This window comes from Asterias rubens, chromosome 15, assembly GCF_902459465.1.
Source record: "Asterias rubens chromosome 15, eAstRub1.3, whole genome shotgun sequence".
Taxonomy (NCBI): domain Eukaryota; kingdom Metazoa; phylum Echinodermata; class Asteroidea; order Forcipulatida; family Asteriidae; genus Asterias; species Asterias rubens.
In genome coordinates this window covers 3,318,805-3,332,737 of record NC_047076.1, presented here as the reverse complement: position 1 = coordinate 3,332,737, position 13,933 = coordinate 3,318,805, and the positions used below count along the sequence as shown (strand labels likewise).

The 13,933-nt window shown below is 40.5% G+C and overlaps 1 protein-coding gene across 1 annotated transcript; it reads right to left on the bottom strand.

Moving 5' to 3' along the window:
* Nucleotides 1-2,223: 2,223 nt before the first annotated feature.
* LOC117300083 (bone morphogenetic protein 1-like) lies at nt 2,224-13,015 on the bottom strand. The gene is made up of 9 exons (XM_033783768.1): nt 12,641-13,015; nt 9,182-9,311; nt 8,583-8,798; nt 7,574-7,939; nt 6,952-6,999; nt 6,344-6,489; nt 5,275-5,479; nt 4,280-4,655; nt 2,224-3,990 (listed from the first exon to the last, which is right to left on the bottom strand). Exons 1-9 carry the CDS (start codon nt 12,743-12,745, stop codon nt 3,576-3,578), a joined length of 2,007 nt encoding a protein of 668 aa, XP_033639659.1. The 5' UTR covers nt 12,746-13,015; the 3' UTR covers nt 2,224-3,575.
* Nucleotides 13,016-13,933: the final 918 nt, after the last annotated feature.

The window sequence follows — 13,933 nt, the reverse complement described above, 5'->3', positions numbered from 1 at the left end:
AATTGCCAAATGTTGATACTCATGAGTTCATTGTTGAATTTAACAGTTAAGCTAAAACAGGGTATTTCCAGTTGTGTTAATCTCGGTCACTAGTGCACACCTACCCCCCCCCCCCCCAGCCACTCTCGGGCATGTTAGTGCAGTTTTCGGCCTCGAGACCCTCTTTTGGCCACTCCATGGAGGTAGAATGGTCACCCACAGTCCCTTGGGGTACATGTGCACTAGTGACCTAGTTGTCTGTGTCCATGTGGTCACAGCAAATCTCAAGTTATTCCTTTACGAGAAGTTCCTTAAGGTTGACATAACTTCACTGATAGATTTATTCATTTCATTGTTATTTTTTATTTGGGGATTGATTATCTAGCACTTTGTTGGCGGTCCTCCTATAGTTCGTCATTACCATTGTTCATGCGTTATTTTTGTGACCCAGGTATTTCACTTATATGTTTCAGGTTATGTAACAGTCCAGGCAGGCCATCAGGACATTCTCAAGTTATTTAAGACATCTTTTATGTTTGACCATTGCCAACAAGTCAGTCAAATGATTTTGGCCAGGGCAAAGAATGTCAAGTATACAAAAGACAGTTTGAGACCAATTCCAAGCATGAGGGTTGTGTTCAGAAAGACCCACCGTAACCAGCAGAGAAATGACTTCTGTCCAGCCACTCTGCACAATTTTCCTGACCTTCCCGATCTTGCAAGCAGAATTTGAAGATAGATTGATGCAGAGCTTGTCTGAGCTTTCAAAACTAAAACATTGCCAAAGGATGAAATTAAACACCAAATGTGAGAAGCAGGACGGTATTCGGCATGACGAGATTTCAATGGATGGAACCGTGTGTCCGGATTGACTGTAAGTTTACCTATTTACTTATTCCCACACTATATAATGCTATAATTTAATTGTATTTTTGTGTGAGGATTTCCCACCAAGAGTTATTTACTTAAACGCACATTGTAACTACAATCATTTCATTGAATTTGTGTGTGAAGGTTTCCCACTGAAACTGTATTTATTTTTGCTGTTTATATAAGAAACCATTATAATATATTGAAACGATTGAGTAAGTTCTCAAACGATATTTCGGTTAAAGATTTGTCAAAATTTTTGCTTAAATTTAGGTCTGAAAAGGGGATAATCACAATGGCCGGCCACTAATATCATCAAACATCAAAATGCACAACCACTGCTCCTTTAAAGTTTGAACATTTTTACTCAGGGTCGTCCCTATTTATTAAATTTCACTTGTGAGAAAAAAAAACTTAAGTTACCCTATAACCTTGAGCGCTCTAGTTTAGCCTTTGAATTAAGGTCATCTCAAAATAAAGGTCAACTCACTATGTGAGAATGAAGCGTGTTGCGAGGCAAATATATTTTTACAAAAATGATTTATGGACAATAAGTGGTGGCGCTGGTGAGGTGGGGATGGAGGAGACCCAACCATTCCCGACCCCTGTTTTTTGCCAAATGTAATATAATGGGTGTTCATCACTTGTAACATTGGGTGCCACACAGATTCCTAGCAAGTTTACAATATGTTATGCGTATTACTATTGTTTGTGTTTACCTTCAAAATCTTAATTTTGTAAACATTTATTCTGGAATCGCTAATATGTGATTCAGTAACTAGACGACACTACTTATTATATAGTCGTTGTGAAATCGGCTGTTAGCTGGCGGGATTCGAACCAATAGCCCTGTGATTGCAAGTCCTGCGGGCAACCACTTGTCACGTCATTGCGAGGGGTTCACTGGAAAACATTATTTAGTTTCTGTGTGTAGATCGTTAATGTTTTAAAGAAAGTTGTTTTCTTGGGTGCTTTCTGTTGTACTATTCTGGAATTTATTCGCCACAAACTTTGTTCATATTTAGGGGGAGGGGATTTTACGTCCATTATGTGTTTTATCACAATCCTTGTCCCAAGGATGAACTGGAAATATAAAGTTAATTGACAATTAAACTGAGAAACCAAAATATTTCTACGCTTTCAACGCACCGCCATTTTGTATTTGCTAAACAATGATTTGCTTCTCTTCAGCCCACTATGCAGTATCTAAACCGAGGCTGGATGGAAAAGATAGTGTGACCCCTTCTTAAGAAATCTCGAAAACAGCTTCCATTTCTACACCTTACATAGGGAACTAGACATTCAAAACGGCCATGCCCATAACAGTGTCTCATAAAAGCATTACAAGTTTGGAATACATAAACAAACACAACGTTAGTTTTAACATGCGCACAAAAGAAGAAGTTTATTGAAAATTCTAGATCTCTACTTTACATTTTAGGAATTTGATATAAATGTTGTAGTAAATAGTGTGTGAATTGTAGTCATTTTGTCTAAATAGTTGAATACAATCATTCTATTTAAAGTATGAGTGAGCATAATCGTGGTACAGGTTCAAAATCACCATAGTACAAAAAGATGAAACAGCGTGACGTCATGCAGGTGGGGCTACAAATAATTGTTGCTATTAACTAAGCAATCAAAGGCAACCAGCCAATGTGCATACACTGTACATGGTCGTATTTACCTCGTTTCCCGTTATCTCTGCTAAGCAAGAAATCTGCTTTAACATTTTGTTTAGTTCACTGTGTCTTTGAGAAAAATAACGGTTTATTATTTTAAAAAAAAACATAAAAAGGCCTGTGGTATAAATTATTTAACTTAAAAAAAAGAATACTAAAAACAACTATTACAACTATAGAGAATACTAAAGATGACTTCTCGCTGTCATTTAAACTTGTGCAGTAATTTGCTAAACAATTTACCCCTGTAATCCAAGAACAAACAGCGCCCTCGCTTGTTAGGATGAACAAAATCATGCATTTTCCTTTTTTTTCAGCACAATATCTTACTTTTTGTTTTCATGAGTTTGTTTATAAAATACAGATTAGTGCTTTTGATGAATCCAAACAAAGTTGTAACTTTAACTTACACAACCCATAACTAATTAATGTCTACATAAAATGTATGTAAAATTATATTAAAAAGGCAAAGTTTAGGCAATTCTGTAATTCAAATTAACTTCTACACAAAATGAAGTATTTATTGGAATACACCATTGGTACAATTCAATGATGTCTTTATTGTCCTTCTTTTGAGTCACAATCCTGGACGCTTACACACGATTATGTCTTTCTCCTAAATCACCCGAAGTGTCACGGAAATATCCGAAACCAAAACTGAACCGAAGTCAATTTGAAATGCATCGAGCATAAACTGTTTTAACTCAGGGACAATAATTTCAAAACCATCTTTAAGACAAATCATCCATATCTATAAATGTTTGCAGAATTTGTAAGCAAGCGTAATTTTTTTAAGAATTTGGCACGTGACCAAAATGCAAATTAGGCTTGTGACACGTTGCGTCTGTGGAGGTGTGTGTAATCACCTGAATACCTTTAATAAAAAAAGATGTCACCTTTATAAAAAATCGATTCATAATCAATGTAACCAAAACGAGGCTCGACTGTATAAATTAGTCTTGCCCCTCACTGCGAAATAACTGCAGTACTAGGTGTACGCAGCTGTTGTTTGCATATATACAGGGAACACGACTAGCTTTAAGCCTATTGCGAGGACGAGATAGAGAATCGGCTCTCGTAGTCGGAGCTCTCGCTCAGGCTGTCCGACTCGTAGAACGGCTTTTCCTCGACGGCTATAGCGACGGTTGTAGTCTTAGGCGTCGTTGTAGGCGGCTTGGTGGTCATAACCGTCGTTGTAGGAGGTCGAGTTGTCTTGGGCTTCTTCGTCGTTGTGGTCGGCCCTTCAGTGGTCGGCACTTCGGTGGTCGCTTTCGGCTTTTTAGGCTTCTTCGGCTTCTTTCCTCCTTTCTTCCTCGGTGGCGTCGGTGCCGGGGTGTTCGGCTGGGGGTCGATCTCTTGATCCTGAAGTTGGAGTTCGAGGTTGCTCTCTGAGCCCAGGGGGATCTCAGAGTCGCCCGCAGAGTCGAGGGATGATTCTGTGACCGACGACTCCACTATCCTGTGATTGGAGTAAAATGAGAAAAAAAACAGTTTCGTTTAATTACACTATTTTGCATTGTGATTGATTTACAGACACAGACAAAAATAAAAACTAGGACACATTGTGAGCGGTTACTGTTTATTTTCAGTACTCTTTATTGGTTATGTGTACAAACGGCCACGGCTGGGACGTTTAGTCTAAACATCTGAGGCTCGTGAGTAATGCCAGATACCGGCATTTAGAATACACAGGCTTCAAATCTGGTCCCGTTGCCTGTCTCAAGAATCAAACAAGATTTAAAACTCACCATGGAGAACCCTCCTCGCTGTAGACATTAAACCGGAACCCTTTCCTCTGGTTGTACTCGTCCGTCTTGAAAGAGAGCCAAGCCACGGGTCCGGACGACTGGAAAGCCAGCATGCCCTCAATCCCCAGCATATTGTCCCCACTGTGCTGCAAGACCAGGTTGGTCATGTTCACGTTGGGCTCGAATCCGTTGCCTATCTGCACCCTGTCGTAGCCGTACTCCGTATGGAACTCCGTGAAGCCGATGTGGATCCGGCGCTCCGAGGCGGAGCGGAACTGCCAGAGGCAGTCCGTCAGCGTCGGGTACTCGTTGGGGTAGTCCGGGGAGGCGATGCTCAGTTTCCCGGTGGTTGGCACCGTGAAAATGCCTCCACAATCTGGAAGGAGAAGAGACAACAGGAGAAAGAGAAAACCCGGATCAACCAGTTAGTCATACCGACCGAAATTTAAACCTTGCCAACGTCTTTACCTTTAAAAGTGAACTACTAAGAAAGGAAAATGAAGAATGAAATATAACCCAGACAGTTGATATTGTTTGAAGCTTTACGTGGTGTGGATAATAGGAAGAAACTATAAATAATAAGTAAACTTGCGGGTACAACCATGTGTACATCTCTTTTGTGGGTGTTGGCTCTGAGAAGAGCCGGTGTGGTCTCGACGTTTCGAACAGTATACTATGCTCGTCTTCAGGAAACATTTCTTGATGTGTACCGAATCGTTTATACTTGAAACAGCTCCCTCAATGATGTCAATGAAGACCTATCATTGGTTGAGAGTTGTGCTTCATGCGTACACGTGTGCACACGTTTCCACTGTTTTACAACATCAATATGGCGGGCATTGCAAGGTGTCGATACAGTTCGGTGTGGTACATACGTTGATCCCTATGTCAAATCAAAACGGAGATCAATGGTACATATTGCAAAGGCCACCAAGGTATAAATATATGTTTCCTGTACCTTGAGTAGCTACAATAGTCACACACTTCACCCTTACCGTTCGTAGGTTGTTCAGTGAGAACGATCTCGAAACCACGCCGTGAAACCGCCACACTGGAGACGAACTTGAACCAAATATCCGAACCCCTGGAGATGATGTCGGAGGGTTTGGTGCGACTGCTGTATTTATACAGGATCGGGGCTCGCCTACTGCTGACTCCATTACCAACGCTGAGGTGATCCTCTTCTTCCTCAACGTCAAACTACAATGTGAACAAGTAAATGGTTGTCAAGTGAACATTGGTTATCGAGTGAACAAGTATAAAGGTTTCAAGTGAACAACTATATGGCTATCAAGTGAATAAGTAAAAATTTATCAAGTGAACATTTGCTATCAAGTGAACAAATAAATGGTTTCAAGTGAACAAGTAAATGGTTATCAAGTGGACATTGGTTATAAAGTGAATAAGTAAATAATGGTTATCAAGTGAACATCGCCCCCATTTGTAACAGTAGACTTGGAGACCTTTAAACTTTAAACGTCTCCCGGCTACGCAAAGCTAACTTTGCTGCACACTGCCGCCAAAATGAACAAAAGGATACTTTTCCCACAATATTTTCCCTACCTGCCCTGCTACTAAAAAAAGAACCTTTAAATTCGAATAGACCCCTGCACTAATAACGTCACGGTGTGTTTACTGCGAAGCTTAAAGTGCTGTAACTGAGTCATGTAATTCTGACAGCTGAGCAGAAACACAATAGATGGGAAGCACAATATGACGTCATTGACCGCCATCTTTGATGAAAATGTGCACGCTTTCCAGGCTATCATTGGCTGAGAGTTGTTTATCAGAAATGTTGGCGGTCGATGACGCAATGTGCAACCTATGGTTTCCAATACGCCTTTCTTAATATTATGCATGAGTTCGTCACAATTCTAACCCAAAACGAGGCCATAGGAAGGCGCAGCCACTGCAAATGGTGGTGGACGTGCGCCTATGGCCTCATTTTGGGTTAGAATTATGACGTCATGCATGAATATTAAGAGAGGCGTTGTCCCTCTACGAAGTGGTAAAATGAACTGTGACGTCAGCAGTACTAAAAGGTAAATCGGATGGTAGACTCACACGCTCGAAATGAATTCGTATACGTAGGCCCTCGGCGATCGACACGACCCATTCACATTCCATGTGGTTGCCGTAGTACTCGGGGAATCCGGGCGAGTTCAATCTAGTCTCCCCTTCAGCCGGCATTAAGATTTTCCCTCCACAGTCTGTACAAATTCACAAGCATATCAATGTACCATGTTAGCAAATGTTTATTGTACATCAGACTACTTCTATATTCAGTAGAAATGTATATTTAATTGATTTCAATAACATAGTTTATTGAATTTTAGTAACAGGCATGCCCTGTGAAATACGATGGGTCGGCAGCATTTCGCTTCTTTTCGCCCTCTATGTTCTCTTTCATAACTCCCATAATACAAAACAACTCTGAGCGTGGATCCACCATGTTGGAGCCGCAGTCATGCTTGGAAGTAGTAGGGCCACAGTGATGGTAGGTGAGCGCTTTACGCACATAGCCACCCATGCCACCCCACATCTGATCATTTGTGATTATTGCCACAGGTCATGAAACCAACGACACTAATCTATAGCTGTTTGTATCCCATTTGAATGGGTTTTAAATTTATAAAAACAAAATTCAGTATGAGTAATTTGATATTGCCTACCTCTGTTGGGTGGGGAGTTGAATGGATTTACTCCTAACACTCCAAATTCTGGGGGAAAAAAACATACAAGTTGACGAATAATTTACGTCAGCTGCGTTGGTCGGTTCGTGGTACCATGAAACCTACCCTACTCAACCTTTGTAAACCATCACAACTGAGATGGTTCTCATGTAGACCAACTCATGAAACGTAGATTTAAAGACTTTGTATTGTGCGATATACGGAAAATAACAATCTATAACATTGAACAACTCTGAGCATTGTTTCAGCCGCAGGTTCTTTTCATACCTTAAGTCAAAAACTACCCAAATCTGTTAACTGATACCCCTCTTAGTCAGATATTGGAGTGGTCCAGTGTAGAATATCAATGAATTTGGCTCCCCCGGACATTGATTTTTGAAAATATAATTGAAACAAATCACAAGTATTGTTGCTTGGTGTTACCAGCCCCTACTTTAATATGTATTTCCAATAATTGATTTGGGGCTGGACAAAGAAACAACTGGGACTCGAATCAACAACCTCCGGATTAACGTGCCGCATGTTGGCGGTTTCCCTATTTTGTCAATATCTTTTTTTGAGGTGCCGAGAATTTATATGAATTTCATGTTTTCTTACTCACCCTTCTTCTCTCTGTCAGTGAATTCAATCACGAACCCCTTACTGCTCTCCCAGTCGTCTGACTTGAACGTAATCCACACGACGTTACTGTTCACATCGAACTGCGAAGGTTGCGGACCCCTCTTCCCGCTGTGCTTGAAGATGATAATCGTCCGGGAGCTTTCGCGATTATACCCGGTACCGAGGGAGAGGAGATCGTAGTTCGGCTCGGTGTCGAACCGCATGAAGTTTACGGCGATCTTGTGACCGTCCGGCACCGCGACGGTCCAGAAGCAGAAGTAGTCGTTGGGGTAGTTATCGGGGTATCTTGGCGACTGGACTCGGTACTTCTTTTTCTTGGGGCTGAGGTAGATGTCCTCACCACATCCTTTATAAGGGAAGACGTACATGATGTTGATATGCTTTAGTTTATCATCTTAAAGTTATGGTATTAAAGACACTGGACACTTATGGTAATTGTCAAAGACCAGTCTTTTTACTTCTGGTGTATATCTCAACATATAGATAAAATAACAAATCTGTGCAAATTTGAGCTCAATAGGTCGTCGAAGTTGCGAGATAAATCATGAAAAAAAAAAAAACACCCTTGTCACACGAAGTTGTGTGCTTTCAGATGCTAGATTTGGGTTCGTCTTTGTGGCACTTTTTCAAACCAGTAAACGGGACCATTGGTTTCACATTCAAACCAAAAGGACAAGACAAGTGTAATGATTGTCTTGCTTAACACGTGTGCATCGTGATGGACATGACCGGGATCTGAACCGACATAGCTTGACTTCCTTATGGTGTGTTTAGACCGTTCGGTCATGACACCATGGAAGGGTTGGTTGCTGCCATTTAATTGCTGTCTGCAATTCAAACTATGTGTGTTCCTCTTCAAGTTTGCTTTCTCTTAAATAGTAACTCACTTGGTATTTACCATTTCGTAGTAATACAATTGCTGTCTGCAATTATACAAACTATTCATTTCCCGCCTCTCTCTTCGAGGTTTGCATCTATTTCTTACTCACTGACAGGGGCTTGGTATTTCCAGTGACACCATTTGGGATTCTCATCACCGTCGCAGAGCCGAGAGTCCAGCCGTCCGTAAGACGAGATCGAACGGTTTAGACATTGCTCCCTCGTCTCCAGGGCGCAGAGCTGCTCCCCGTCGCAGATCTGATCCCACGCGCTGCAAAAGGGTTCCTCAGGACACTGGACGCCTCGGAAGGGATCACCTCTGCAAACTATAAAAAAGAAGGAAGAAATGGGTTGTCAAAAGTCATGTTGTGAATAGTCTGCTACCGTGTCGGGTAGATAGGCCTGGATGATGAAGTCCCGCTATTGCTGTTCTATTATTCCCCTTTCTAATGAATGCTCTTATGGGGTAAACAAAGAATTCCCCTGTGGGGTCCATTACTCTATTGTGTTAAAGAACCCATAACGGCACCACCGTAAGCCCACGATATGCACAAAGCGGCGAAGATGTGCGATTCATAGTTGGGCCACCTCAAGAGTCCCATACAAAGAACTCTTTCCGAACACAGCTATATATTTGGATTGTTTCTACTCCTAATGAGATACCTTTTTAATGTATCGAGGTGAGATGAAATTGATCAAGACAACTTACAGTACAGGTCATTGTTGTTTAAGTCCGCCTTCAATACGTCTATGGCGTGCCTTGTGTATCTCCATGATTTGGGCTCCCTGTCCACATCCCTACGATGACGATCTCGATGTGCTTGAAATAAGTCATGAACCTTTGGAGAAAGGAAGAGAACAACCGGGCTTTAGGAACCGAGATAGGAAAGGAGAAACCGGGATTCATCAAAAAGATTCTGCGTCTGAACACCAGCTTCACAAATTGAAGTGTAATGTCCCACATTCTTTAGGTTAGAATAAGGTACCTTTACAGTATCATGCTGCAGAAACAACTATCGACTCCCATAAAATAAAAAAGGGGTGTCGAAGATTTTATTTCGTTTTGGACTTTTTCTGGAAGTTTGGAAGAAAAAGATGGCGGCTGCAAACCTCCACACACACACACACACATATTCTTATAGTGTCTCATTATAACAACGTTGATGCACAATTTTTGTATTACATATTATCCATACATTCTAAAACGCCTTGTCAGAATTGACCTAGATATCGGATACCGGTTCCCAGTGGCGTTTGACCTATTTTCTGTGTCAGTCCGACTTGGAAACTGGCTTAAAAAAGTGTGATTTCAGCTATGATTCTGTGTGCCACTGCGTGCCACATCTAACCAACAATGGACCAGACCCTGGAGTTTATGAAAATGGCTCACAATGCAACCTTTTCTCATTATTTGTGTCTTTCTTTATTTCTAAAACAAAAAGAAAGCTTTGAAAAAAAATTGAGCACTTCTCTAATGATTTTGTTTGTGTTTGGTGTAAAATCTGAACTTTGCCGTTTGATGAAAACAAACTTTACGAAAATTATTTTTTAACGTCCTTCCACAATAACAATTATCGTTTACCCCCGAGACAAGTATACAACTTATTTATGTGTTATGTAAAGCAGTAGTTTGCCTTGCACGGTGGCATGGGGGGTTTGACGTGGCAGGTGGTGGTCGTATTTTGACCCAAGTCTCACCCGCACGTCGCGCTGAACGAGTTTACCAGTGCGACGCGTCCGTGGGGGATCTTACATCAGACGAGCTCAAGCCGGCCGTATCTTAAAGGCACATCCGTCGATTTCACCAAACTCTTCCTAAAACTTCGGATTAATCTGATGAATTAAAAGATGAGTATGCCTATACGTTCCGTATCCATAGACATTGAGACGCATTGAACCCATCCTATGTTAAGACGAGTCAGTTACTCGTCCTAACTCGATATAGGATTAATCCTAGCGTTTCATGAAATCGGCTGCTGGGGACACCCTGGGGAATTGTCAAAGACCAGTTTTTCTCACCTGGTGTATCCCAACATTTGCATAAAATAACAAGCCTATGAAAACTCGGACTCAATTGGTCATCGAAGTTGCAAGAGAAAAATGAAAGATAAAACACCCTCGTTGCATAAATTAGTGTGGTTTCAGATGGTAAAAAGGACTTCAGGCCTGAAGTCTTTCATTATTTGAGTGAGAAATTACCGTCCTCTTTCTTAAAAACTTCTGTATTTCAGAGGGAGCCGTTTCTACAATGTTTTATACTACCAACAGCTCTCCATTGCTCGAATTACCAAGTAAGTTTTGTACTCCCTTGTAAAATCGACCCCAGTGCCTTTAATACCAACGGCCTTGTTTTGCCGACGGATTGAGGTAAATGGACACCAACAATATGAAAATTCAATCATGGATACTTTCCAAACTTTTTAAGTAGTTCAGATTACGGTTATTGAGTTAGAGTTTTTCCGATTTTAGAAAATTGGAAACATGTGTTAACGTTAACAAGCGCTCAAAAGGTTTACGATGTGCTGTGTCACATTAAATTATTGTTAATAATATGAATTTATGAAAAACATACAATCAATCTATATAAAAAAAACATACATTAAATCCAAGTCTTTTATTTGAAAAAAAAATCTGCAGCAGGAACTGCCTAAACAAGATCTATTGAATTTGGAAGAGGACATTGTGTAATTGTGACGTAGCTGTAGAAAAGGAGGCCATTTTGAACTATACTCCGTCAAATTTTTGCAACACAAACCTTAAACGACGAAACAAAAAACTGTTGTTAGAAGTCGTTTTCTCTGTCACTGATGTTCGCGAAAATATCACTGATAGTTTAAGTAAAAAGTGTTACCTTGTTAGGTTGACTTACAATTTATTTTTAGGAATGCGATAATAACTCACTTTATATGCTGCCCGGAAAACCGTAGTAGGCCTATCGAAATATTGCAATTGGCGAAGCAATTAAATGAAATAGATAAACAAGCCTTGATTCCAACTGTTTAAACCGATTAAAAAACATATTATTTGTATTTATTTATTATTTTGAACTCTCTGATAAACGTACTCTAGAAAAAGGACGCAACCTTTGAAAGTATTCCTCGTACAATTTTGTTGATTTGTTTTTCTTGTTTAAAGACAGTGGACACTATTGGTAATTGTCAAAGACCAGTCTTCTCACTCGGTGTATCTCAACATTATACATAAAATAACAAACCTGTGAAAAATTGACCTCAATTGGTCGTCGAAGTTGCAAGATAATAATGAATAAAAAACACCCTTGTCACACGAAGTTGTGTGCTTTTTGATAGTTGATTTCGAGACCCCAAATTCTAAACTTGAGGTCTCGAAATCAAAATACTTCTTTCTCGAAATCTATGTCACTTCAGAGGGAGTCGTTTCTTACAATGTTTTATACCATCAACCTCTCCCCATTACTCACTACCAAGTAAAGTTTTATGCTAATAATTATTTTGAGTAATTACCCATAGTGTCCATGCCTCTAAACTCAATCTGACCTCATTGAAATTTGAATGTAAACTCTATAGTCTGGGGCTCCTCATTTTGTATCATTAGAACCCATTCGTTGAACACAAGATACGCGACAAAGATGAAGGTCGTTGTGTCAAATTAACACACCATCGTGTCACACGTGAACAATGGATTTTCTCAAACAACAAAACATGTTTATTATTAAAAAAAAAATTGTTTGAGGTAATGACTAAGTTCTCCTAGATCGCCGTTGTAATGCATAAACTCTCACGAGATTTGGCCGAGAATTGCAACATGACATCGAGACAATGGTCGCGAATCTCATCGCGTCATCGCATCGGCCATTTTGTTTGATGTCAGAAATTAAAACAAAACCCTAACCACTTTTCCACTCTTTTTTTCTCCCTCTCGATTAAAAAAAAATACAACCCCAGATATAATTTATACTAGGTTGACCTACTGGTAGACCTTTCCTACATTCAAGGTCTTTCGTTACCGATGATAAATAAACACCACGCTAGAGGTCTCGACTGGGGGATAAATCGCACACCATTCTCACAATCACACTTTTGCAAAAAAATAAAAAATAAAAATAAAAGTTGCGCTCACGTCCAAATTCCATGGAAATTAACTCAGAATGTTCGTACTCGTAATAATTGGAAAGTTGTAAAATTCTCACCTTTTTCGGGTACGGGCTGGCGTCGAGAAACGTCGGTCCCAGGACGAGGAAGAGCGTCGCTGTGATAAGAAGAAATCCGGAGGTACTTGTGTCTGTGTGAGCCATGTTGGCCAATCTGGTTCTTCTAGATACGGCTGGGTTTCATTAAGGCCGAGGTGCCCCACAGGACTACCTCAAATGGCTCCTGCCAAGCTTTTTTTGTTGGTTACCCTTCTACGATGTCAATGCCTGGTGATGAGATTAAAGTGTCTTTTCTTTTTTTCCTTCTTTTTTTTTCCTTCTTTTTTGTGTGGTTTCACAAAATGGAAAACAGTTCAGTTTGTAAGCCACTTTTGCGGTCGCTGAATTTTACTCGGAGACCCGTTTTCCAGAATCTTCGCTATGTTTATTTATGGGTTGGTTTCTTTGTTGTTGTAGTATTGTTTGCTGAGTTCAGAGGTTATGTCTTTTTTCGGCGGTTATGAGGAATTTTGAATAATGATCTCTTTCTTTGGTTGGCCTCGGGATGCTTGTGGTTGCTTTGGTATATTGTTTTGTAGATGACTTTGTAACCGAATAATATTAGTAATATGATGATTGGAAGAAAATGCTATTATTGTGGTTCGTTAAAGGTAAATAATCTTCCAGTTTGGCAAATTTGTTTTTGGTCCACATTTTTCAGAGAATGACCTTAAATACATGGGCCGTACAATTATGTTTTATTTTATTAACCATGTACACGGATTTTATTGGTTGGTGAAGGGGAAACGATGTGACGTCAGTGAACACTGTGACGTCAGTGGAGATACAACCGGATGTTATGTCCGCCCCAAAACCGGATGTGGTACAATGGCCTCGAGATTGACTCCAACCCAAACGGAAGACATTAAATCCAAAGAAACGAACGGCGTAACCAAAGCAACTTTGATATAAAAAACCGCAAACAAACCAATATAACAGACATTCTTGGTTGCGTCACCAAGCAGGCCTACCGAAAATATTATTTTTATTTTGATAAAATCAGTAAATGCTTGACTTTTGTGTCCCAACGTCAAGGGTGTGGCACTGAGTTGCGAAATACAGTGCCGCTAAATGATTAAGTGTTTTGCCCCTATTTGCTACAACTTAGGCATTTTCCCGAGGACCTAGGGCAGGCCGGCCTGATACTTTAACGGGGCAACGAAGGTTACCGCCATAATGCCCTCTGGTCATTGCCTTCTTGCCCTTGAAAAGCGCCAGTAGAACTGTACAATTTCCTCATAGGGTGCCCTTTACCGGTGCATTTTCAAAAAGAAGCATACCTGTCTGCTGTGG

Coding starts and splice junctions, on each gene's coding strand:
- LOC117300083 (XM_033783768.1), bottom strand. CDS start 12,745: ATGGCTCACACAGACACAAGTACCTCCGGATTTCTTCTTATCACAGCG. Junction 7,940..8,582: donor GAAATACCAAGCCCCTGTCA/GTGAGTAAGAAA, acceptor TCCCTTATAAAG/GATGTGGTGAGGACATCTAC. Junction 4,656..5,274: donor CACTGAACAACCTACGAACG/GTAAGGGTGAAG, acceptor TTCTCCTTCCAG/ATTGTGGAGGCATTTTCACG.